We start from the raw sequence: 27976 nt of genomic DNA, 5'->3' as shown, positions 1-27976 counted from the left end.
CGGACCGGACCCCCTCCACAAGGATAAAAACAACTAACATTTTCTTGATTGCTAAAACAAAGTAGATGCGGGAAATATCGCTCTAAGGATAACATGAAACTGCTACAGGAAAATACCAAAAAAAGAGAAAAAGCCATTAAAATAGGAGCGCAAGACAAGAATTAAAACACTACACAGGAAAACAGCAATAAACTCCAAATAAGTCAGGACGTGATGTGACAGGTGGTGACAGTACACCTACTTTGAGACAAGAGCTATACTGATGCATGCTTGGTTATGGTTTAAAGGCCTACTGAAATGAGATTTTCTTATTCAAACGGGGATAGCAGGTCCATTCTATGTGTCATACTTGATCATTTTTCGATATTGCTGTGTTTTTGCTGAAAGGATTTAGTAGAGAACATCGACGATTCGTTCGCAACTTTTGGTTGCTAATAAAAAAGCCTTGCCTGTACCGGAAGTAGCAGACGATGTGCGTGTGACGTCACTGGTTGTGGAGCTCCTCACATCCTCACATTGTTTACAATCATGGCCACCAGCAGCGAGAGCGATTCAGACCGAGAAAGCGACGATTTCCCCATTTGAGCGAGAATGAAAGATTTGTGGATGAGGAAAGTGAGAATGAAGCGCTAGGGGAAAAAAAAAAAAAGACAGGGCAGTGTGAGCGATTCAGATGTTATTAGACACATTTACTAGGATAATTCTGGAAAATCCCTTATATGCTTATTGTGTTATTAGAGTTTTAGTGAGATTATTTAGTCGTACCTGAAAGTCGGAAGGGTGTGGCCACGGGTGTGGTGACCGCCAGTGTCTCTGAGGGAAGCCACGTTTCTCGACGAGGCGAAGCGAAGGCAGCCGGTAGGGCCGGGCTGAGCTTTTTTTTCCCCCTCCTCCACGGTGGAAGCATCCCACGCCCGGGGGTGGCCGGCCGGAGGAGGCGAGAGTCCGCAGCTGCCTCTTTGACAGGAGCACGAGGAACGACGCAAGCTCCGCTCATGTCTACAGTAAGACCCGACTTATTACCACAATTTTCCCACCGAAAACCTGCCGGTTGACATGTGGTAGAGAACCATGTTCGCTTGACTGCTCTGTTCCATAGTAAAGCTTCACCTTCGGGAATGTAAACAAGGAAACACCGGCTGTGTTTGTGTTGCTAAAGGCGGCCGCAATACACCGCTTCCCACCTACATCTTTCTTCTTTGACGTCTCCATTATTCATTGAACAAATTGCAAAAGATTCAGCAACACAGATGTCCAGAATACTTGTGTAATTATGCGATTAAAGCAGACGACTTATAGCTGGGATTGGGTTGGAACAAAATGTCCGATACAATCCGTGACGTCACACGCACGCGTCATCATACCGCGACGTTTTCAACAGGATACTTCGCGCGAAATTTAAAATTGCAATTTAGTGAACGAAAAAGGCCGTATTGGCATGTGTTGCAACGTTAATATTTCATCATTGATATATAAACTATCAGACTGCGTGGTCGCTAGTAGTGGCTTTCAGTAGGCCTTTAAAGTCACACCCAACAACTGCTGGTGTTGTGCCTCCGGATTTTTTCAACGCAAAAAATGTGCTTCGGCTCAAAAACGGTTGAAAAACACTGAAATTGATCATCACATTTTTATTGCTATTTGTAATAAATCAAATATTTTCAAAGTTAGAGTACAACAAACTGTTTACAACCATCTAGATTTGCTTTTTTTCAACATTGTTAGAGCTTACCCACCTTGAATAACACCTATATTCTACAGTGGTGTGCAGCACCGCCTATTTTAGCCACCGACAAAAAGACAAACATAGTCAAATAAAGGTCAGTTCAAATGCATACTATATTATGAATATGTGTACATATTCCATAGAGCCCTGACATCTAACAAGTACAGCACTGTTCATTGTTATATTCATGTATTTGTTGTTTTTCATGTGTACACACACATCAACACATACAGTATGAGATAAGGTAACAACAGGATATAAACTGCTGATGAACTAGTTACAATGCAATATTCCATGGAAATACAATGTTAACACTTTTGTGCAAATAAGTACAGTTGCACTTGTTTTTTCAGATGTGTTTATACTGTAAAGGAATGAGTTAAATGTTTAGAATAACTGGTTAATAGTGCTATTATGGCTGCATGGGGACGGCGTGGCGCAGTGGGAGAGTGGCCGTGTGCAACCCGAGAGTCACTGGTTCAAATCCCACCTAGAACCAACCTCGTCACGTCCGTTGTGTCCTGAGCAAGACACTTCACCCTTGCTCCTGATGGGTGCTGGTTGGCGCCTTGCATGGCAGCTCCCTCCATCAGTGTGTGAATGTGTGTGTGAATGGGTAAATGTGGAAGTAGTGTCAAAGCGCTTTGAGTACCTTGAAGGTAGAAAAAGCGCTATACAAGTACAACCCATTTATCATTTATGAAGTGCAATGTCAGCACTGTTTTTTTTTGTTTTTTTTAATAATATATACATACAGCGTTTTAAAAGCATACACAATCCATGTACATATATTAGTCTGTGGTTAAAAAAATTGAAATGACTCGAAACCCAAAATGCAGGACTTGGGACTTGACTTGAGACTTTCCAGTAACCCCGCCTTCCGCCCGATTGTCGCTGAGATAGGCGCCAGCGCCCCGCGGCCGTTTTCGGCCGAAATTTAGTGTTACATGTTTACTTATTGAATATTGTATTTCCTTGAATTGCCGCAGGGCATATAGTATGCGCCTGCCTTGAATTACTGCCGGGTCCAAATTGCTTCCCAAAATAATTAGCGCATGCTTACTTTTACCGCATGCCTTTGGTAAACGCAGGCGTGAGAAGAGGTTTTAAATTAATTAGCGCCCCGGCGGCAATTCAAGGAAATACGGTACTTTTTAAAATAAGCAAAATATGCTCACACTATTAGAAAATTGTACTTTTTGACAAAAGTTTAACATTTTTTTGCAGCCTAACTAGCGCCTTCAGTTTAACCAATTTTGTATTTACTGTATTTCCTTGAATTGCCGCAGGGCATATAGTATGCGCCTGCCTTGAATTACTGCCGGGTCCAAATTGCTTCCCAAAATAATTAGCGCATGCTTGGTATTACCGCCTGGTCAAACTCGTGACGTCACGAGTGACACTTCCCCTGTCATCATTTTCAAAATGGAGGAGGCTGATTTCAATACCGGTAATTTGAAATCGCATAAAGGGAAGAAGATTAAGAGCTATTCAGTAGGATTTAAGGTCAAAGCTTACATCACACTCAAATTTTTACTGCATGCCTTTGGTAAGTGAGAAGAGGTTATAAAATAATTGGCACATGCTTACTTTTACCCCATGCCTTTGGTAAGCGCAGGAGTGAGAAGACGTTTTAAATTAATTAGCGCCCCAGCGGCAATTCAAGGAAATACGGTATATTTATTACATATGAATATGTAGTATTCTTCTTCCTCCAAACACGACGAGTTGAGTTTATGCCAAAAAGTTCTATTTTGGTTTCATCTGACCACATGACATTCTCCCAATCCTCTGCTGTATCATCCATGTATCCATTTTGGTATAAACTCATCTTGTCGTGTTTGGAGGAAGAAGAATACTGAGTTGCATCCCAAGAACACCATACCTACTGTGAAGCATGGGGGTGGAAACATCATGCTTTGGGGCTGTTTTTCTGCTAAGGGGACAGGACGATTGATCCGTGTTAAGGAAAGAATGAATGGGGCCATGTATCGTGAGATTTTGAGTCAAAACCTCCTTCCATCAGTGAGAGCTTTGAATGGTTGACCAAATACTTATTTTCCACCATAATTTACAAATAAATTATTTAAAAATTCCTACAATGTGAATTCCTGGATTTTTCTTTCACATTCTGTCTCTCACAGTTGAAGTGTACCTATGATGAAAATTACAGACCTCTGTCATCATTTTAAGTGGGAGAACTTGCACAATCGCTGGCTGACTAAATACTTTTTTGCCCCACTGTATATATATATACATATATTTATTATTTTTTCTTTTTTTTTTATATATTAAGCGTGACATAGGGAACGTATACTGTACAAACAAATACTGGCAAAATGTGAAACGTTTAGGTCAATAATGGACTAAAAATTGATTTCTTTAGACCAGTTGATCTGCCGTTTCTTTTCTTTTTCTCCTATGTCCCACTCTCCCTTGTGGAGGGGGTCCGGTCCTATCCGGTGGCCATGTACTGCTCGCCTGTGTATCGGCTGGGGACATCTCTGCGCTGCTGATCCGCCTCCGCTTGGGATGGTTTCCTGCTGGCTCCGCTGTGAACGGGACTCTCGCTGCTGTGTTGGATCCGCTTTGGACTGGACTCTCGCGACTGTGTTAGATCCATTATGGATTGATCTTTCACAGTATCATATTCTCATATGTTCACATAGTCATCAGTATCATCAGTATCACAGTATCATGTTCTCATAGTCATCATTGTCACCGACGTCCCACTGGGTGTGAGTTTTCCTTGCCCTTATGTGGGCCTACCGAGGATGTCGTAGTGGTTTGTGCAGCCCTTTGAGACACTAGTGATTTAGGGCTGTATAAGTAAACATTGATGTCTTTAAAGGCTGTGCTCAATGCAGCGGCCCTGACAAAGAATGAGACCATGAGTCACATTCAAGCTCTTTATTGACGTCCGAGTCCATCGCTGACACGCCGGTCATTCTTTTTACTGTCAGGCCATCTGAATGACGGACACCTGACAGTATTTCCTATTTTGAAATCCTCCCGCTGCAGCCGCCATTTCCACTCCCTGCCGTCCCGCCTCCCCGCCGAGCTGCTCCTCTGGCAGCCTTCGTCTCTACAGGGCCTTTGGCTGTCAGCCCAGAGGGGCGCCGGCGCCGGCTGTGAGGCGCCTGCGAAGGTGCTTGGTGAAATCCAGCTGAGCTCGAGGCAAGGCCTGATTGACAATTGACTTGGGAAGCCAGCCCTGCAGCAAGAGATGCCGCCACCTGGTGTTATAAAGCCTACGTGGGGCGTAAATGATCACGTCATTACCTTCACGTCCATGTTGACGAGCCACGTGAAGCGACTCCTTCGTGTCGACCCGTCGCCCAGCGCCTCAATGACCATGCCCGTGGGGCCGTCCTCGGCTCTGTTGACACGCCATCGATAATGAGATAGTTTCCAGACAAAGCTATGACCGTACTAATTAAGAGCAAGCAGGCTGTTTGCTGTTTTGACGCTCCTTGATCTTTTGTCATCTAACAAAAGCACAGGTCACACACTCAGGGTTTTAAGGGATTATTATTATAATTAGTTGTATGCAATTCTTAATCATATTTGTAATGTATTCATAACATAAACAATTATAGTGAATGAAATAGAATGTAATTAATATAAATTATGTATGATTATTTATCCATCCATCCATCCATCCATCCATTTTTTACCGCTTATTCCCTTTCGGGGTCGCGGGGGGCGCTGGCGCCTATCTCAGCTACAATCGGGCGGAAGGCAGGGTACACCCTGGACAAGTCGCCACCTCATCACAGGGCCAACACAGATAGACAGACAACATTCACACTCACATTCACACACTAGGGCCAATTTAGTGTTGCCAATCAACCTATTCCCAGGTGCATGTCTTTGGAAGTGTGAGGAAGCCGGAGTACCCGGAGGGAACCCACGCATTCACGGGGAGAACATGCAAACTCCACACAGAAAGATCCCGAGCCTGGATTTGAACCCAGGACTGCAGGACCTTCGTATTGTGAGGCAGACGCACTAACCCCTCTGCCGCCGTGAAGCCTGAAATAGAATGTAATTTATATAAATTATGTATGATTATTTACTTTTTAATAATTGTTTCATTATGTGACTGACATTTTATATCAGGGGTGTCAAACTCAAATACAGAGTGGGCCAAAATGTAAAACTGAACAAAGCCGCGGGCCAAGCTTGAGGAAATGAACCTTTTAATAGGGACCCAAACAAGTTTTGCATTGAATATTGAACAAGTAACGCTTATATAACTTTATAGTGACATGCAAAGTCCAGTTTCAAATCATCCATCCATCCATCCATCCATTTTCTACTGCTTGTCCCCCGTCGCTGGAGCTTATTTCAGCTGCATTCTGGCGGAAGGCATTTACACCATGGATAAGTCCCGACCTCATCACAGGGCCAACACAGATAGACAGACAACATTCACACTCACATTCACACACTAGGGCCAATTTAGTGTTGCCAATCAACCTATCAATAATAATTTAAAAATATCAATGGCATATCAAATAAAATGTAAATAAAAATTGGGGGGGGACCGGGTTTGGTGGTAGCAGGGGTGTATATTGTAGCGTCTGGAAGAGTTAGTGCTGCAAGGGCCTCTGGGTATTACGTGTGTTACGGTGCAGATGTTCTCCCGAAACGTGTTTGTCATTCTTGTTTGGTGTGGCTTCACAGCGTGGCGCATATTTGTAACAGTGTTAAAGTCTTTCATACGGCCACCCTCAGTGTGACCTGTATGGCTGTTGACCATGGCATTCATTCGTGTGTGTTAAAGCCGCAGATATTATGTGACTGGGCCGGCACGTTGTTTGTATGGCGGAAAAGCGGACGTGAAAACAGATTGTAGAGGACGCTAAAGGCAGTGCCTTTGAGGCACGCCCCCAATATTGTTGTCCGGGTGGAAATCGGGAGAAATTCGGAAGAATTGTTGCCCCGGGAGATGTACGGGAGGGGCAGTGAAATTCGGGAGTGTTGGCAAATGCGTTGTTACAGCCGGCGGGCCAGCTCTAATCTTAATTTGATATTACCTCAAGGGCCAAATGAAATTACACGGCGGGCCAAATTTGGCCCACAGGCCAGAGTTTGACACCCATGTTTTAAAGTATTAGCTTACTTTCGTTTATTTCAAAAAATGTTTTGCAAATGTAACAAAATATATTATTCATTTGTAAAATAAAATGTTTTATACTCTTATGTATTATATACTGTATCAGAAAACATTGACAAATAATAATACTACACATCAAATGTATTTAAATAACACAATTTAAATAATTAAAATTAGTCCAATAATGACTCATACAATTATGGTAATGTTTACTACAAACAAATATAATATCAATATAAACTCTGGATAAATTAATTAAAATTTAAGAATTGTTTGAGTGCCGGATTAGCTCCCTTTTATTTTCCATCCATCCATTTTCTACCGCTTATTCCCTTTGGAGTCGCGGGGGGCGCTGGTGCCTATCTCAGCTACAATCAGGCGGAAGGCGGGATACACCCTGGACAAGTGGCCATCTCATCACAGGCCCTTTTATTTATTTATTTATTTTTAAAGTTGGAATTTCCTGGAACTATAACAATAAATTATATTATTTATTTTTCTAGTAGTAATACATGTTGTACTATTTTTATATTATAATGAAAAACACAAACATGTTTTACCGAATGATTTAAATAAATAAACTTATATATTTAAAATTACGCTAACAATGACTTAAACTATTATGGTAATTATAACTACAAACTACAATAATTGACATAAATTAACAATTGATTAGCCTACTTTTCAACATTTATTTGACTGACTGAGTGATGTTTTAAAGGCCTACTGAAAGCCACTACTAGCGACCACGCAGTCTGATAGTTTATATATCAATGATGAAATATTAACATTGCAACACATGCCAATACGGCCTTTTTAGTTTACTAAATTGCAATTTTAAATTTCGCGCGGAGGTATCATGCTAAAACGTTGTGGTATGATGACGCGTGCGTGTTACATCACGCATTGTATAGGACATTATGTTCCGGCACCGTTCACAGCTATAAATCGTCTCTTTTCATCGGATAAATTCACAGTATTCTGGACATCTGTGTTGCTGAATCTTTTGCAATTTATTCAATGAATAATGGAGACGTCAAAGAAGAAAGCTGTAGGTGGGTAGCGGCGTATTGCGGCCGCCTTTAGCAACACAAACACAGCCGGTGTTTCATTGTGTACATTCCCGAAAGATGACGGTGGAGCTTTACTATGGAACAGAGCGGTCAAGCGAACACGGTTGGATTGGACCACACACACAAAGTACAGTGTGTTATGCAGCGATCATTTCGAAAGATCATGTTTCGAAGAGGGTCCCTTGCGAAGGGCAGAGATGGGTATCGCCTCCACCTGTCGACTGGTGCTTAGGAAAGGTGCGGGGCCAACCTTCAGGTTGTACAGGTACGACCATATAATCTCACTAAAACACTAGTAACACAATAAGCAGATAAGGGATTTTCCAGAATTATCCTAGTAAATTTGTCTAATAACATCTGAATCGCTCCCACTGTATAGTCTTTTTTTATTTTGATTTTTTTCTGGTCCTTCACTCTCACTTTCCTCATCCACAAATCTTTCATCCTCGCTCAAGTTAATGGTGAAATCGTCGCTTTCTCGGTCCGAATCGCTCTCGCTGCTGGTGGCCATGATTGTAAACAATGTTTAGATGTGAGGAGCTCCACAACCAGTGACATCACGCACACATCGTCTGCTACTTCCGGTACAGGTAAGGCTTTTTTATTAGCGACCAAAAGTTGCGAACTTTATCGTCGATGTTCTCTACTAAATCCTTTCAGCAAAAATATGGCAATATCGCGAAATGATGAAGTATGACACATAGAATGGACCTGCTATCCCCGTTTGAATAAGAAAATCTCATTTCAGTAGGCCTTTAAAGTATTAGCTCACTTTTATTAATAACATTTTTGTTAAAAAGTTACAATTTTCGGCAATTATAACATTATATATAATATATAATTTGTTTATACAAAAGCAAACATTTTGTACTATTTTTAAATATTATATATATATACACTGAAAAATTATAATTAATGCAATTTAGTGAAGTGAATTATATTTATATAGCGCTTTTCTCAACTGACTCAAAGCGCTTTTACATAGTGAAACCCAATATCTAAGTTACATTTAAAGCAGTGTGGGTGGCACTGGGAGCAGGTGGGTAAAGTGTCTTGCCCAAGGACACAACGGCAGTGACTAGGATGGCACAAGCGGGAATCGAACCTGCAACCCTCAAGTTGCTGGCACGGCCACTCTACCAACCGAGCTATGCCGCCCTTTAAATACATACACAATCCATCCATCCGTCCATCCATCATCTTACGCTTATCCGAGGTCGGGTCGCGGGGGCAACAGCCTAAGCAGGGAAACCCAGACTTCCCTCTCCCCAGCCACTTCGTCTAGCTCTTCCCGGGGGATCCCGAGGCGTTCCCAGGCCAGCCGGGAGACATAGTCTTCCCAACGTGTCCTGGGTCTTCCCCGTGGCCTCCTACCGGTTGGACGTGTCCTAAACGTTCGGGTGGCATCCTGACCAGATGCCCGAACCACCTCGATGTGAAGGAGCAGCGGCTTTACGGATGGCAGAGCTTCTCACCCTATCTCTAAGGGAGAGACCCAAACTCATTTGGGCCGCTTGTACCCTTGATCTTATCCTTTCGGTCATGACCCAAAGCTCATGACCATAGGTGAGGATGGGAACGTAGATCGACCGGTAAATTGAGAGCTTTGCCTTCTGGCTCAGCTCCTTCTTCACCACAACGGATCGGTACAACATCCGCATTACACAATCCATTTAAATAAATTAATACAATTAAAAATTCAACCAATAATTCTAACTATTATGGCAAATATAACGATAAACAATTTAAAAAGTTAATTTAATTAGTTTTATTAATGCGCACTCACAAAATTGTTAATAATGCAATTATGTCATAACAGTAATTACTACAAAATTAAAATTATGTATCAAGACAAATCTGGTCCATCCATCCATCCATTTTCTACCGCTTATTCCCTTTCGTAGTCGCGGGGGGCGCTGGCGCCTATCTCAGCTACAAACGGGCGGAAGGCAGGGTACACCCTGGACAAGTCGCCACCTCATCGCAGGGCCAACACAGATAGACAGACAACATTCACACACTAGGGCCCATTTAGTGTTGCCAATCAACCTATCCCCAGGTGCATGTCTTTGGAGGTGGGAGGGGCCTATCCCCAGGTGCATGTCTTTGGAGGTGGGAGGGGCCTATCCCCAGGTGCATGTCTTTGGAGGTGGGAGGAAGCCGGAATACCCGGAGGGAACCCACGCAGTCACGGGGAGAACATGCAAACTCCACACAGAAAGATCCCGAGCCTGGATTTGAACCCAGGACTGCAGGACCCTCGTATTGTGAGGCAGACGCACTAACCCCTCTGCCACCGTGAAGCAAATCTGGTGATATTAATAATTCATTAAATTACTCACATAATTTTTGATTAAAGTATTTATGCATTAACTGACTTTTCCATCCATTTTCTACCGCTTGTCCGTTTTGGGGTCACGGGTGGTCCTGGAGCCTATCTCAGCTGCATTCGGGCGGAAGGCTGTCTTTTATTGAAGTCAAATACTTTGCAGACTTAGAACTAAAAATGCCATTCGGTAAATTCGCTGATTCAGCATTTAGCATGCTAGCAGCGCACCTGACAAAGCCCCCCAGCGGTGGGAAGGCCTCCAGCTGAACGGCGCCCCCTCCCAAATAAATGCGGGACTTTCGCTTGCAGCTGTGCCTCACGCTCAGGAAGTCCCTCCGACCAATCAGATTTCCCGCCGTCTGCGCCGACACCTCGTGCGTGACCATCGTTTCCGGACCAACTCGCTTGAGAACCTTTGACGGGAAGACTTTGGTCACATTTTGACAGGCGGTGCCCAACAACATGCGGTCAATGCTGGATTGTTCTCTTTGCTTACTTTGATTTGTTGGATGCTCGGGTTCCACTGGTGCATCTCCTCCACCTTGGCAAACAGGATGTCATAGAGCTCCTCCAGGTCGGCATCCAGGATCACCTCGAGCCGGAACACTTTCCTGGACCCTTGGACCACTTTACTGTAGATCGCATCTCCGTTGCCCTGAACGCCACCACAACCAAGAGAGTGTTAAGAAAAAGACACAAGAACTCGTCCGAACAGGAATGGCAGTCAAATCCACATCCTGCAACTGTCCTGAAAGCAGAACTAAAAAGTCATCTCAGACGCCATCTAGTGGTACATCAAATAATCACTTATTTCAATATTTAAACTCCGTGTTACTGTTTAAACTGTGTGTAATTTTAGAGTGAGAAAATATTAAATAAGTGAATTATATTTATATAGCGCTTTTCTCTAGTGACTCAAAGCGCTTTACATAGTGAACCCCAATATCTAAGTTCCATTTAAACCAGTGTGGGTGGCACTGGGAGCAGGTGGGTAAAGTGTCTTGCCCAAGGACACAACGGCAGTGACTAGGATGGCGGAAGCGGGGATCGAACCTGGAACCCTCAAGTTGCTGGCACGGCCACTTTACCAACCGAGCTATACCGCCCTAAAACCTTTGCCTTGTTTTTCATGAATACTTAGGCCTACTATGCTACTGTATTTTATTATTATATTATTTTTAAAAAAAAATTTTTTATTATATATATTTAAATTTTTTTTATGGTAGTGTTTGGAGAGCCAAGTGTTTTCCAGGAGGCCTTTAAATAGACCTCATTTTTAGTCCAGTTGATCTGCCGCTTCTTTTCTTTTTCTCCTATGTCCCCCCCTCCCTTGTGGAGGGGGTCCGGTCCGATGACCATGGATGAAGTACTGGCTGTCCAGAGTCGGGACCCAGGATGGACCGCTCTCCTGTGTATCGGTTGGGGACATCTCTACGATGCCGATCCGCCTCCGCTTGGGATGGTTTCCTGTGGACGGGACTCTCGCTGCTGTCTTGGATCCGCTTTGAACTGAACTCTCGCGGCTGTGTTGGAGCCACTATGGATTGAACTTTCACAGTATCATGTTAGACCCGCTCGACATCCATTGCTTTCGGTCCCCTAGAGGGGGGGGGTTGCCCACATCTGAGGTCCTCTCCAAGGTTTCTCATAGTCAGCATTGTCACTGGCGTCCCACTGAATGTGAATTCTCCCTGCCCACTGGGTGTGAGTTTTCCTTGCCCTTTTGTGGGTTCTTCCGAGGATGTTGTAGTCGTAATGATTTGTGCAGTCCTTTGAGACATTTGTGATTTGGGGCTATATAAATAAACATTGATTTATTGATTGATATATATATATTTTTTTTAATATATATATTTTAATTTGTTTTATGGTGGTGTTTGGAGAGCCAAGTGTTTTCCGCACCCCTGGCCAAACTATGACAAAAAACTGTGATTTATAAACCGAAAAACACGGTAAGTCTCTTGTTCTTTTTGATAACATTGTTATTCTGAAATTAACCGATAATAAATAAAATACTTCTTACCATTAATGGGACTTCTAGAAAATGGATGGATGGATTAAAATACATGACTCGCAAGGATTGTGAGTCATTATTCACCTAAATGGGAATATATGAACATCCCAGCAGTCGGCATCCTAATGACAGCAGACCTTGTACAGAAAGTGATGTTTTATTATGTGTTTTGGCTCTCATAAAGTCTGCAGCGAGCAGAAATCAGTGATGAAAAAAAAAAGACAACGTTGTGATGCTTTTTTAAAATTAATGTGAAGCGTATGCTTAAAATGATCTAAATGTGTTAATACTAAATGTTATTATAAATGTGCCTGTTACTACATAACATATGTACTTACATCCATCCATCCATTTTCTACCGCTTATTCCCTTTCGGGGTCGCGGGGGGCGCTGGCGCCTATCTCAGCTGCAATCGGGCGGAAGGCGGGGTACACCCTGGACAAGTCGCCACCTCATCACAGGGCCAACACAGATAGACAGACAACATTCACACACTAGGGACCATTTAGTGTTGCCAATCAACCTATCCCCAGGTGCATGTCTTTGGAAGTGGGAGGAAGCCGGAGTACCCGGAGGGAACCCACGCAGTCACGGGGAGAACATGCAAACTCCACACAGAAAGATCCCGAGCCTGGATTTACATAATGTATATAAAACAGTGTTTCTTAACCTGGGTTTGATCGAATTCTAGGGGTTCAATGAGTCGGCCTCAGGGGTTCGGCGCAACCTTCGCCACGGAGGTAAAGACAAATCCGACTTATCGTGTAAAAAAAAACTTCTCCCTATCGCCGTATTAAGGATACCCCCAAACAATGTTCGCTCTAATTTTCCATCTGATTTGCAGGTTGTTTGATTGATCGATTGAAACTTTTACTAGCAGATTGCAAAGAAAGAGAATACATTATATGAAAACAGCACAGGGCACAGCTCGGTTGGTAGAGTGGCCGTGCCAGCAACTTGAGGGTTGCAGGTTCGATTCCCGCATCCGCCATCCTAGTCACTGCCGTTGTGTCCTTGGGCAAGACACTTTACCCACCTGCTCCCAGTGCCACCCACACTGCTTTAAATGTAACTTAGATATTGGGTTTCACTATGTAAAGCGCTTTGAGTCACTGGAGAAAAGCGCTATATAAATATAATTCACTTCACTTCACTCCTTGGCTCCAGCGCTGACTATGACGGATCGACAATGTGAAAATATAAAGTGTCTCCCGAAATGAGTACACTTATCATATTCCTGCAGTGTACTACACTGCAAAAAGTCAGTGTTCAAAAACAAGAAAAAGATACCAAAATGAGGGGTGTTTCACTTGAACTAAGCAAAATTATCTGCCGATAGGGCGGCTTAGCTCTGTTGGTAGAGTGGCCGTGCCAGCAACTTGAGGGTTGCAGGTTCGATTCCCGCATCCGCCATCCTAGTCACTGCCGTTGTGTCCTTGGGCAAGACACTTTACCCACCTGCTCCCAGTGCCACCCACACTGGTTTAAATGGAACTTAGATATTGGGTTTCACTATGTAAAGCGCTTTGAGTCACTAGAGAAAAGCGCTATATAAATATAATTCACTTCACTTCACTGCTTGGCTCCAGCGCTGACTATGACGGATCGACAATGTGAAAATATAAAGTGTCTCCCGAAATGAGTACACTTATCATATTCCTGCAGTGTACTACACTGCAAAAAGTCAGTGTTCAAAAACAAGAGAAAGATACAAAAATGAGGGGTGTTTCACTTGAACTAAGCAAAAGTATCTGCCGATAGGGCGGGTTAGCTCTGTTGGTAGAGTGGCCGTGTCAGCAACTTGAGGGTTGCAGGTTCGATTCCCGCTTCCGCCATCCTAGTCACTGCCGTTGTGTCCTTGGGCAAGACACTTTACCCACCTGCTCCCAGTGCCACCCACACTGCTTTAAATGTAACTTAGATATTGGGTTTCACTATGTAAAGCGCTTTGAGTCACTAGAGAAAAGCACTATATAAATATAATTCACTTCACTTCACTACACAGTACAGTACATATTCCGTACAATTGACCACTAAATGGTAACACCCGAATAAGTTTTTCAACTTGTTTAAGTCGGGGTCCACGTTAATCAATTCATGGTAATGTGTGTAAGGTGTGTAATTTGTTGTGAGGTCATGCACTGTGTTGGTTTTGTTCTTTTGAACGAGGTGATGTTCATGCACGGCTCATTTTGTCCACCAGTAAAAGAAAAATATGACTTTTTCTTAAATAAAAAAAAAAACATTTTGAACATTATATTTAACACTGATTACCAGCGGAATTATGAATTACTTATGGTGTTAAGCAATGTCAGCTAAGATTTATCTGAGAGCCAGATGCAGTCATCAAAAGAGCCACATCTGGCTCTAGAGCCATAGGTTCCCTACCCCTGCTCTTGACAGTACATTCATTTTAATGGAGTCAATTCTAGAACTAAGGCTGAAAAAAAAGGGAATCAAATTCCATCGTGCTACATCATCCTTAATTTTTTTTTATGCATGGGTAGATAATTGTGTCCTGATCCTTTTGTAATAATAATAATAATAATAATAACGGATTAGATTTATATCACACATTAAAAGCGTTACTAAAACGGCCTTCTTTCATCTCCGTAATATCGCTAAAATTCGCTCCATTCTGTCCACTAAAGACGCTGAGATCATTATCCATGCGTTTGTTACGTCTCGTCTCGATTACTGTAACGTATTATTTTCGGGTCTCCCCATGTCTAGCATTAAAAGATTACAGTTGGTACAAAATGCGGCTGCTAGACTTTTGACAAGAACAAGAAAGTTTGATCACATTACGCCTGTACTGTATATACCTTTATATACATATATACATACATATATACCTATACTGGCTCACCTGCACTGGCTTCCTGTGCACTTAAGATGTGACTTTAAGGTTTTACTACTTACGTATAAAATACTACACGGTCTAGCTCCATCCTATCTTGCCGATTGTATTGTACCATATGTCCCGGCAAGAAATCTGCGTTCAAAGGACTCCGGCTTATTAGTGATTCCCAAAGCCCAAAAAAAGTCTGCGGGCTATAGAGCGTTTTCATTTCGGGCTCCAGTACTCTGGAATGCCCTCCCGGTAACAGTTCGAGATGCTACCTCAGTAGAAGCATTTAAGTCTCACCTTAAAACTCATTTGTATACTCTAGCTTTTAAATAGACTCCCTTTTTAGACCAGTTGATCTGCTGTTTCTTTTCTTTTTCTTCTATGTCCCACTCTCCCCTGTGGAGGGGGTCAGGTCCGATCCGGTGGCCATGTACTGCTTGCCTGTGTATCGGCTGGGGACATCTCTGCGCTGCTGATCCGCCTCCGCTTGGGATGGTTTCCTGCTGGCTCCGCTGTGAACGGGACTCTCGCTGCTGTGTTGGATCCGCTTTGGACTGGACTCTCGCGACTGTGTTGGATCCATTGTGGATTGAACTTTCACAGTATCATGTTAGACCCGCTCGACATCCATTGCTTTCCTCCTCTCCAAGGTTCTCATAGTCATCATTGTCACCGACGTCCCACTGGGTGTGAGTTTTCCTTCGCCTTATGTGGGCCTACCGAGGATGTCGTAGTGGTTTGTGCAGCCCTTTGAGACACTAGTGATTTAGGGCTATATAAGTAAACATTGATTGATTAGATTTATATCGCACTTTTCTATTGTTAGACACTCAAAGCGCTCACAGAGAAGTGGGAACCCATCATTCATTCACACTATGGTGGTGGTAAGCTACATCAGTAGCCACAGCTGCCCTGGGGTAGACTGACGGAAGCGTGGTTGCCATTTTGCACCTACGGCCCCTCCGACCACCACCAATCATTCATTCACCGGTGTGGGCGGCACCGGGGGCAAGGGTAGAAGTGTCCTGCCCAAGGACACAACGGCAGCGATTTGGATGTCAATAGGTGGGAAGCGAACCTGCAACCCTCACGTTTCTGGCACAGCCACTCTACCTCCTACGCCATGCCGCCCCAAGTAAGATCTTTCGATAAATTGTATTTAAAAGACTCCGTTTGCCTTGCCGAGGGGTAACTGCTTCTGATTTCTCCTGGTATGAAAGTAGCTTGCTTTCACTTATATTGATGTTATATCCTGATAATTGACCGTACGGTTCAAATGGTTGCAATCATTTAGGGATGCAATCATTTGAATCATTTGGCCTCCCTTGGATTCAGAACCCCCCAATGCAACTGGCTGCTTGACTTCCTCACAGACGGACCCCAATCTGTGAGAGTGGGCAACAACAAACTCCCTGAGCACCGGTTCCCCCCAGGGCTGCGTCCTGAGTCCACTGCTGTTCACATTGCTGACCCATGACTGCTGAGCCAGGTCCACTACTAACCACATTGTGAAGTATGCGGACTACACAACAGACGTGGGCCTCATCCGTGACAATAACGACACGGACTACAGGTGTTACATCTGGTTGACTGGTGCAGAACCAACAACCTGGTCCTGAACGTCGACAAGACCAAGGAGATCATCGTCGACTTCAGGAAGCAGCAGTCCAGCCACGCTCCACTCTTCATCAACGGCACAGCGGTGGGGATGGTAAGCAGCACCAAGTTCCTGGGGTTGCAGATCACTGACAATATGATCTGGTCCCTATACACCGGAGCTCTTGTAAAAAGAGCTCAGCAGCGCATACACTTTTCGCGTCGGATGAAAAGAGCACAGCTCCCTCCCCACATTCTACAGAGGCCTGCTGACCAACAGCATCTCTGTCTGGACTGGAGCCTGCAAAACCTCAGACTGGAAGTCTCTCCAGAGAGTGGTGAGGACGGCGGAAAAGATTATCAGGACTCCTCTTCCTCTTTTCCAGGAGATCGCAAAAAGCCGCTGCCTGACCAGGGCCCAGAAAATCTGCAAAGACTCCCCCCACCCCCACCAAGGACTGTTTTCACTGCTGGACTCTAGGAACAGGTTCCGCAGCCTCCGAAGCAGAACCTCCAGGTTCTGTAACAGCTTCTTCCCTCAGGCCGGAAGACTCTTGAACGCATCATGATTAAATTATCCACTCAACTCCTCCCAAAAATGGATTTACTCGCTGGAATAAAAAGACAATATAACATACATCCATAAACCTGGATGCATATGCAAAAGTGCAGTATTCTATTTATTTATATCTGCACCTTATTGCTTTTTTTTTTTATTCTGCACTACCAAGAGCTAATGCAATGAAATTTTGTTCTTATTTGTACTGTAAAGTTCCATTTTGAATGACAATAAAAAGGAAGTACAGGTCTAAGGAAGAGAGTACGTTGGGTTCTCGAGGCGGACCAAAATGTCATCCGCACGGCAGGCCAAATTATGCCCTTTCCTTTTAATAATAATTCCCTAGATGTCTTCATTTTGTCTAATGGACTGAGCGGGTGGCTCCAGATATAATGCAACCAATAATGATGGCCATGCACAGCCCTCTCGAGAACCCCTTTCTTAGGTATTTGATAGATATCCATTGACTTTAATCCTAGCAGCGGGATTGTTTTATAGTGCCTGTATGGTTGCCAGGGCGTTGAGGGGATCTGGTTTGGTGTCTGCAGGATTAGGTCTCTGCTTTTTGCAGATGATGTGGTCCTGATGGCTTCATCTGGCCGGGATCTTCAGCTCTTACTGGATCGGTTCGCAGTCGAGTGTGAAGCGACCGGGATGAGAATCAGCACCTCCCAGTCCGACTCCATGGTTCTCGCCCGGAAAAGGGTGGAGTGCCATCTCCGGGTTGGGGAGGAGACCCTGCCCCAAGTGGATGAGTTCAAGTACCTTGGAATCTTGTTCACGAGTGGGGGAAGAGTAGATTGTGAGCTTGTCTTCAGTAATGCGGACGTTGTATCGATCTGTTGTGGTGAAGAAGGAGCTGAGCCGGAAGGAAAAGCTCTTAATTTACCGGTCGCCTATGGTCATAAGCTTTGGGTTTTGACCGAAAGGACAAGATCACGGGTACAAGCGGCCCAAATGAGTTTCCTCCGCCGTGTGGCGGGGCTCTCCCTTAGAGATAGGGTGAGAAGCTCTGCCATCCGGGAGGAACTCAAAATAAAGCCGCTGTTTTACCACATCGAGAGGAGCCAGATGAGGTGGTTCGGGCATCTGGTCAGGATGCCACCCGAACGCCTCCCGAGGAAGGTGTTTAGGGCACGTCTGACCGGTAGGAGGCCACGTTGAAGACCCAGGACACGTTGGGAAGACTATGTCTCCCGGCTGGCCTGGGAACTGTCAGGATTGGATTTGTTTTGCTTCTTCGACGGAGAGGGAATTTGGAACGAGCCAGGCGTGGACGTGAGTACATGTTTAATTTTTACACACTAAATAGAAAACAAGGACGCGCTCAATGGCGGATAATAAACTACGCTATGAAACAAAAAACAGCACGATGGCATGGCTATGAACAACTAAAACATAACACTTACTGTGACCAAAACAAAGGGCAAGAAAGCAAGGTGCAGCATAGGTAGGAAGGTACGTAAGCAAATAGCAAGTAGGTAAGTACACAAGCAAGTAAGCAAAGTTCCCAGGACGAGGACAGAAAGAGAATGGTATAAATAATGACTGTGATGATGAGGCTGCAGGCTATCTGAAATCAAGTGTGTTCGAAATAAACTAAAAAAAGAAAGAGGAACTGTATTGTGTATGTTTGCCGTTTCCTGTTCTTTTGAATGAGTTTTAGAACAATCCAAAATGACCTCTATGATCTCCACTTTCCATCCGTCTTTCTGCTCCAGCATGCTGAGAGCCTTCGTCATGGCTTCATGGCCTTTCCGCACGAACGACTGCTGCTCGCCTCTCGCTGCTAGAGCCTCCCCGTTGACTCTTTGGTGCTCTGGGGAAGATTGCACCATTATTTTTATTTTTTTTCCAGAGGCAAACTTTCAACCGATTTTATTCTTTTTATTTGTTCATACCGTCGTGGGTCAAACCGGCAAGCGTCCTCATGCGCTGCGGGACGTGTCCGCACCGCTGCAGGTGAGAGATCTCCTGACCTATGACCGCCATAGCCGTGCGCTGAAGTCCTTCAACAACAAAAAAGATGATTTTAACCATTTTAGTCATGTTTGCTGTTTTAATAAAAAAAAATGGGACATTTTAATAACCAAAAAAATAAATAAATAGTTGTTTTTTGGTCATTTGTTAAACAGGGCTACTTGTTGCTAGGCAGAATTCGAGAGAATCTAGCCTAGCTTCCCTATAGGCTGAATAAAAAAAAATATATATTTAGGAAAAAATATCACTCGGACCAGACTTGAAATGACTGATTAATCACAGCTATAACCAAAAAAATTAATAAATCAGTTGTTTTTTGGTCATTTGTTAAACAGGGCCACTTGTTGCTAGGCAAGATTCGAGAGAATCTAGCCTAGCTTCCCTATAGGCTGAATGAAAAAATATCACTCCAACCAGTCTTGAAATGACTGATTAATCACAGCTATAACCAAAAATAAATAAATAAATCATTTGTTTTTGTGTCATTTGTTAAATAGGGCTACTTGTTGCTAGGCAGAATTCGAAAGAATCTAGCCTAGCTTCCCTATAGGCTGAATGAAAAAATATATATATTTAGGAAACAATATCACTCGGACCAGTCTTGAAATGACTGATTAATCACAGCTATAACCAAAAATAAATACATAAATCAGTTGTTTTTGTGTCATTTGTTAAACAGGGCCACTTGTTGCTAGGCAGAATTCGAAAGAATCTAGCTTAGCTTCCCTATAGGCTGAATGAAAAAATATCATTCCGACCAGACTTGAAATGACTGATTAATCACAGCTATAACCAAAAAAATAAAAAATAAATCATTTGTTTTTGTTTCATTTGTTAAACAGGGCCACTTGTTGCTAGGCAGAATTCGAAAGAATCTAGCCTAGCTTCCCTATAGGCTGAATAAAAAAATATATATATTTAGGAAAAAATATCACTCGGACCAGACTTGAAATGACTGATTAATCACAGCTATAACCAGAAAAATTAATAAATCAGTTGTTTTTTGGTAATTTGTTAAACAGGGCTACTTGTTGCTAGGCAGAATTCGAAAGAATCTAGCCTAGCTTCCCTATAGGCTGAATGAAAAAATATCACTTCGACCAGACTTGAAATGACTGATTAATCACAGCTATAACCAAAAAAATAAAAAATAAATCATTTGTTTTTGTTTAATTTGTTAAACAGGGCCACTTATTGCTAGGCAGAATTCGAGAGAATCTAGCCTAGCTTCCCTATAGGCTGAATGAAAAAATATATATATTTAGGAAAAAATATCACTCGGACCAGACTTGAAATGACTGATTAATCACAGCTATAACCAAAAAAAATTAATAAATCAGTTGTTTTTTGGTCATTTGTTAAACAGGGCTACTTGTTGCTAGGCAGAATTCGAAAGAATCTAGCCTCGCTTCCCTATAGGCTGAATGAAAAAATATCACTCCGAACAGTCTTGAAATGACTGATTAATCACAGCTATAACAACAACAACAAAAAAAAATCTGATGTTTTTTGGTCATTTGTTAAACAGGGCTACTTGTTGCTAGGCAGAATTCGAAAGAATCTAGCCTAGCTTCCCTATAGGCTGAATGAAAAAAAATATATATTTAGGAAAAAATATCACTCGGACCAGTCTTGAAATGACTGATTAATCACAGCTATAACCAAAAATAAATACATAAATCAGTTGTTTTTGTGTCATTTGTTAAACAGGGCCACTTGTTGCTAGGCAGAATTCGAGAGAATCTAGCCTAGCTTCCCTATAGGCTGAATGAAAAAATATATATATTTAGGAAAAAATATCACTCGGACCAGTCTTGAAATGACCGATTAATGACAGCTATGACCAAAAATATAAATAAATCAGTTGTTTTTTGGTCATTTGTTAAACAGGGCCACTTATTGCTAGGCAGAACTCGAGAGAAACTAGCCTAGCTTCCTTATAGGCTGAATAAAAAATTATATATATTTAGGAAAAAATATCACTTGGACCAGACTTGAAATGACTGATTAATCACAGCTATAACCCAAAAAATTAATAAATCAGTTGTTTTTTGGTCATTTGTTAAACAGGGCTACTTGTTGCTAGGCAGAATTCGAAAGAATCTAGCCTCGCTTCCCTATAGGCTGAATGAAAAAATATCACTCCGAACAGTCTTGAAATGACTGATTAATCACAGCTATAACAACAACAACAACAAAAAAATCTGTTGTTTTTTGGTCATTTGTTAAACAGGGCTACTTGTTGCTAGGCAGAATTCGAAAGAATCTAGCCTAGCTTCCCTATAGGCTGAATAAAAAAATATATATATTTAGGAAAAAATATCACTCGGACCAGACTTGAAATGACTGATTAATCACAGCTATAACCAAAAAAAATTAATAAATCAGTTGTTTTTTGGTCATTTGTTAAACAGGGCTACTTGTTGCTAGGCAGAATTCGAAAGAATCTAGCCTAGCTTCCCTATAGGCTGAATAAAAAAATATATATATTTAGGAAAAAATATCACTCGGACCAGACTTGAAATGACTGATTAATCACAGCTATAACCAAAAAAAATTAATAAATCAGTTGTTTTTTGGTCATTTGTTAAACAGGGCCACTTGTTGCTAGGCAGAACTCGAGAGAAACTAGCCTAGCTTCCTTATAGGCTGAATAAAAAATTATATATATTTAGGAAAAAATATCACTTGGACCAGACTTGAAATGACTGATTAATCACAGCTATAACCCAAAAAATTAATAAATCAGTTGTTTTTTGGTCATTTGTTAAACAGGGCTACTTGTTGCTAGGCAGAATTCGAAAGAATCTAGCCTCGCTTCCCTATAGGCTGAATAAAAAAATATATATATTTAGGAAAAAATATCACTCGGACCAGACTTGAAATGACTGATTAATCACAGCTATAACCAAAAAAAATTAATAAATCAGTTGTTTTTTGGTCATTTGTTAAACAGGGCTACTTGTTGCTAGGCAGAATTCGAAATAATCTAGCCTAGCTTCCCTATAGGCTGAATAAAAAAATATATATATTTAGGAAAAAATATCACTCGGACCAGACTTGAAATGACTGATTAATCACAGCTATAACCAAAAAAAATTAATAAATCAGTTGTTTTTTGGTCATTTGTTAAACAGGGCCACTTGTTGCTAGGCAGAACTCGAGAGAAACTAGCCTAGCTTCCTTATAGGCTGAATAAAAAATTATATATATTTAGGAAAAAATATCACTTGGACCAGACTTGAAATGACTGATTAATCACAGCTATAACCCAAAAAATTAATAAATCAGTTGTTTTTTGGTCATTTGTTAAACAGGGCTACTTGTTGCTAGGCAGAATTCGAAAGAATCTAGCCTCGCTTCCCTATAGGCTGAATGAAAAAATATCACTCCGAACAGTCTTGAAATGACTGATTAATCACAGCTATAACAACAACAACAAAAAAAAATCTGTTGTTTTTTGGTCATTTGTTAAACAGGGCTACTTGTTGCTAGGCAGAATTCGAAAGAATCTAGCCTAGCTTCCCTATAGGCTGTATAAAAATATATATATATATATATTTATATATATAGGAAAAAATATCACTCGGACCGGTCTTGAAATGACTGATTAATCACAGCTATAGCACAGAACTGTTATTTTGTTGTTGCTGTTGTTGTTTAACTAATTAGGACAAAAAAAGGGTTCTAATGGTACACTGTTCACCTGCATTTGTTCGTTTGATTACCGCAAAGGATTGTGGGTAATCATCTAGCTCGCCACTAGGATTTGCCTGGAGGTAACTTGGCTTAAAAAAGAAAACAATTTTGAGTATAAATGGCGTGAATGTAAATGTTTAAACATTCAATTGTTTGTGTTTCGTCAGCCTTGACAATAATGTATTAGAGTTGCTAAATTAATGACTCGGGTTGTTTTTTTTTGATAACTTAGCAAGTGAAGGCAATATATTTTATACACAAAGGTAGCTCAATACGCTTTACATGAACAAACGTTCATACAAGCGTAATCAGGTTAATTTAACTGTGATAGTAATTGTTTACCACGAAATTCGCCATGTTTTACGAACTTAGTGTATCTTTTTTTTACAATTTGTATGACTTTTTAAGGTGCTGACTGTATTTCCTGGCGGATCACGTGATGCGGAACACGGTACGTGACGTCACGCCGTCCCTTTATTAACGCAGGTATGTTATAATGTTACAAGACTGTTTGTTTGAAATGCTGTTTAATAATTCAAATGGGGAATATGAGTATTTTTGGAATTTTATCCAACGTCCACAATACTTTTGAGAGACATCAATAACAGTCCTTTTTTTTTTTTTTTTTTAATTGCATTTTAACTCGTAAATAAACAAAAATAAATGTCAGCTAATAATAAAACTGATGAGAGCTATGACTATGGGGTGGTATAGCTCAGTTAGTAGAGTGGCCGTGCCTTAACTGGAAGGTTCCAGGTTCGATTCCCGCTTCCGCCATCCTAGTCACTGCCTTTGTGTCCTTGGGCAAGACACTTTACACACCTACTCCCAGTGCCACCCACACTGGTTTAATTGTGACTTAGATATTGTGTTTCACTATGTAAAGGGCTTTGAGTCACTAGAGAAAAGCGCTATATAAATATAATTAAATTCACTTTACTATGATGTTATTGCGTCTGTTGCACAGGTGTCAAATTCATGGCTAGGGGTCCAAAACTGGCCCGCAACATTATTTTATATGGGCTGCAAAAGTCTAAAAAAAATGTGCTTTTATTTATTTATTTTTTGCTAAATTTATTAGTTTTGTTCTATTTTGACAGCAAAACTTGCATACAACATCTTCTTAACTTGAATGTTATCTAATCATGTAACAAACTAGTTCCAGCATTTTTTATTGTTTTCAAAAATCCCTAAATTACTGCCTGGTAACATTAGTTATAATTTAAATTGCAAAATAGCCGTGAATTTGTGAGTAAAACATATAATAAACGCATAGACAATTGTGTGAGAATAACACATTGTGGCTGTCTGTTAAAACGAGTTTTACACTTCTAGTCTATTGTGCCCATAAAACCCACAAAAAATGTACATTTCGTGGCCTAAATATTAATTATCAGCCATATTATTACAACTGCTAACGTTAAGGTCCTACTTTTTAGTGGTACATTGATCACAGATAAGTCCTGTGATGAGGTGGCGAATTGTCCAGGGTGTACGCCGCCTTCCGCTCAATTGTAGCTGAGATAGGCACCAGCGACCCCATAGCGGGGGGCGCTATGGACAAGCGGAAAACACAATTCATAAGCGGTAGGAAATGGATGGATGGATGATTACAGATAGGTAACTATCTTATGCTGTTAGCTTATATTGAAATGTTTTTTCCAGTGAGGTGGTACTGTGCAATACACTAATAAAAGTTTCAATCAATCAAACCACCACCATGCTAGACAGTATGAATGGTGTTCCTGGCTATAAAGGCGCCACCTTTTCTCCTCCAAACATATTGCTGGGTATTGTGGTCAAACAGCTCAATTTTTGTTTCATCTGACATCACATGGACAAAGATCAGACCTTCTGGAGAAAAGTTCTGTGGTCAGATAAGACAGAAATTGAGCTGTTTGGCCACAATACCCAGCAATATGTTTGGAGGATAAAAGGTGAGGCTTTTAATCCCATGAACACCAAGTCTACCGTCAAGCATGGTGGTAGTAATATTATGCCCTGGGCCTAGTTTGCCGCCAATGGGACTGGTGCTTTACAGAGAGGAAATGGGACAATGAAAATTGAGGATTACCTCCAAATTCTTCAGGACAACCTAAAATTATTAGGGTCTTGAGCGCAGTTGGGTGTTCCAACAGGACATTTTCAGTAGACCCATAATAAATTCATAAAAGAACCAAACTTCATGAATGTTTTTTTGTGACCAACAAGTATGTGTTCCAATCACTCTATCACAAAAAAATAAAGAGTTGTAGAAATTATTGGAAACTCAAGACAGCCATGACATTATGTTCTTTACAAAATGTACGTACTTTTTTGACCACGACTGTATATACTTACTGAGTGTATATCACATGTTAGTGAATGTATCTGAATGTTTTTTGGAGTGCCTTAGGGCTTCACGGTGGCAGAGGGGTTAGTGCGTCTGCCTCACAATACGAAGTTCCTGCAGTCCTGGGTTCAAATCCAGGCTCGGGATCTTTCTGTGTGGAGTTTGCATGTTCTCCCCGTGAATGCGTGGGTTCCCTCCGGGTACTCCGGCTTCCTCCCACTTCCAAAGACATGCACCTGGGGATAGGTTGATTGGCAACACTAAATGGTCCCTAGTGTGTGAATGTGAGTGTGAATGTTGTCTGTCTATCTATGTTGGCCCTGTGATGAGGTGGCGACTTGTCCAGGGTGTACCCCGCCTTCCGCCCGATTGTAGCTGAGATAGGCGCCAGTGCCCCCCGCGACCCCGAAAGGGAATAAGCGGTAGAAAATGAATATAGGCAAAATAGAGCAACATACAGTGGGGCAAAAAAGTATTTAGTCAGCCAGCGATTGTGCAAGTTCTCCCACTTAAAATGATGACAGAGGTCTGTAATTTTCATCATAGGTACACTTCAACTGTGAGACAGAATGTGGAAAAAAATCCAGGGATTCGCATTGTAGGAATTTTAAAGAATTTATTTGTAAATTATGATGGGAAATAAGTATTTGGTCAGCCATTCAAAGCTCTCACTGATGGAAGGAGGTTTTGGCTCAAAATCTCACGATACATGGCCCCATTCATTCTTTCCTTAACACGGATCAATCGTCCTGTCCCCTTAGCAGAAAAACAGCCCCAAAGCATGATGTTTCCACCCCCATGCTTCACAGTAGGTGTGGTGTTCTTGGGATGCAACTCAGTTTTCTTCTTCCTCCAAACACGACGAGTTGAGTTTGTACCAAAATGGATACATGGATGATACAGCAGAGGATTGGGAGAATGTCATGTGGTCAAATGAAACCAAAGTAGAACTTTTTGGTATAAACTCAACTCGTCGTGTTTGGAAGAAGAAGAATACTGAGTTGCATCCCAAGAACACCATACCTACTGTGAAGCATGGGGGTGGAAACATCATGCTTTGGGGCTGTTTTTCTGCTAAGGGGACAGGACGATTGATCCGTGTTAAGGAAAGAATGAATGGGGCCATGTATCGTGAGATTTTGAGCCAAAACCTCCTTCCAACAGTGAGAGCTTTGAATGGTTGACCAAATACTTATTTTCCACCATCGTTTACAAATAAATCATACAAAATTCCTACAATACCCAGAAACCCTTGCAGCACTAACTCTTCAATACAATATACAACATCGCTACCAAGAAAACTCGATTTTGCATGTCACTATAAAGTTATATAAGCCTTGCTTGTTCAATATTCAATGCAAAACTTGTTTGGGTCCCTATTAAAAGGTTAAGTTGTTGAACTTTGGCCCGCGGCTTTGTTCAGTTTTACATTTTGGCCCACTCTGTATTTGAGTTTGACACCCCTGATCTAGAAGAAATAATGATTTGTCCATCCATCCATCCATTTTCTACCGCTTACTCCCTTCTGGGGTCGCGGGGGGCGCTGGCGCCTATCTCAGCTACAATCGGGCGGAAGGCGGGGTACACCCTGGACAAGTCGCCACCTCATCGCAGGGCCAACACAGATAGACAGACAACATTCACACACTAGGGCCAATTTAGTGTTGCCAATCAACCTATCCCCAGGTGCATGTCTTTGGAGGTGGGAGGAAGCCGGAGTACCCGGAGGGAACCCACGCATTCACGGGGAGAACATGCAAACTCCACACAGAAAGATCCCGAGCTTGGGATTGAACCCAGGACTGCAGGACCTTCGTATTGTGAGGCAGACGCACTAACCCCTCTTCCACCATGAAGCCCTAATGATTTGTCTTTGTTAGAAATATAACTTGGTCCAATTTGTTATATATTTTAACAAAATGCAGATTGGATTTTAACCTATTTAAAACATGTCATCAAAATTATAAAATTAATCAGGAAAAATTACTAATGATGTTCCATAAATTATTTTTTGAATTTTTTCAAAAAGATTCAAAATTAGCTAGTTTTTCCTCTCCTTTTTTTCGGGTGAATTTTGAACTTTAAAGAGTCGAAATTGAAGATAAACTATGTTTCAAAATTTAATTGTCCTTTTTTCTTCTGTTTTCTCCTCTGTGAAACCGTTCAATTAAGTGTTTTTTTCATCATTTATTCTCTGCAAAAAAAACCTTCCGTAAAAGGAAAAAAATGTACGACGGAATGACAGACAGAAATACACATTTTTTTATATATATAGATTTATTTATTACAGGTAAATTGAGCAAATTGGCTATTTTTGGCAATTTATTTAAGTGTGTATCAAACTGGTAGCCTTTCGCATTAATCAGTACCCAAGAAGTAGCTCTCGGTTTCAAAAAGGTTGGTGACACCTGTTCTAGTTCCTGGAAGACCGCTCTACTATCAAAGCCATGTATGTAATGTATTCTGCAGAATAGTTTGAAGTACGTTAAATAACTTCTGTGATTCATGCCCATGACTGCATATTTGTTATTTAAAAAAAAAAAAATCCAGCATGCAGATCAATTCCACCCTTGATTTTTTTCGCCTGAATAAATAGAAAATAATAAATTCCACTATGCAAACTAAGCTCACCTGCCAGACTCCTGAAGTGCGGGTAAGAGATTCCACAGCAGAGCTTGACGAGGGCTGGCAGCAT

At 41.7% G+C, this 27976-nt stretch overlaps 1 protein-coding gene and 1 long non-coding RNA gene across 2 annotated transcripts in view; one reads left to right on the top strand and one right to left on the bottom strand.

The window, feature by feature from the left end:
- Positions 1–4736: 4736 nt before the first annotated feature.
- Positions 4737–27976, bottom strand: star2 (steroidogenic acute regulatory protein 2). Its single transcript, XM_061909775.1, has 7 exons — positions 27913–27976; positions 19172–19279; positions 18953–19089; positions 10747–10905; positions 10479–10663; positions 5009–5105; positions 4737–4940 (listed from the first exon to the last, which is right to left on the bottom strand). The coding sequence occupies exons 1-7, from the start codon at positions 27974–27976 to the stop codon at positions 4830–4832; spliced, it is 861 nt and encodes a 286-aa protein (XP_061765759.1). The 3' UTR covers positions 4737–4829.
- LOC133558408 (uncharacterized) overlaps positions 22979–27976 on the top strand; it is a 48054-nt gene continuing 43056 nt past the window's right edge. The window contains exons 1-2 of the long non-coding RNA XR_009807946.1: positions 22979–23029; positions 23358–23435. This is a non-coding gene — a long non-coding RNA (uncharacterized LOC133558408). The remainder of the gene's footprint in view (positions 23030–23357; positions 23436–27976) is intronic.

The sequence above is a fragment of the Nerophis ophidion genome, linkage group LG08 (assembly GCF_033978795.1).
Source record: "Nerophis ophidion isolate RoL-2023_Sa linkage group LG08, RoL_Noph_v1.0, whole genome shotgun sequence".
NCBI classification, from domain to species: Eukaryota; Metazoa; Chordata; class Actinopteri; order Syngnathiformes; family Syngnathidae; genus Nerophis; species Nerophis ophidion.
This window is presented reverse-complemented; position numbering and strand designations above follow the sequence as displayed.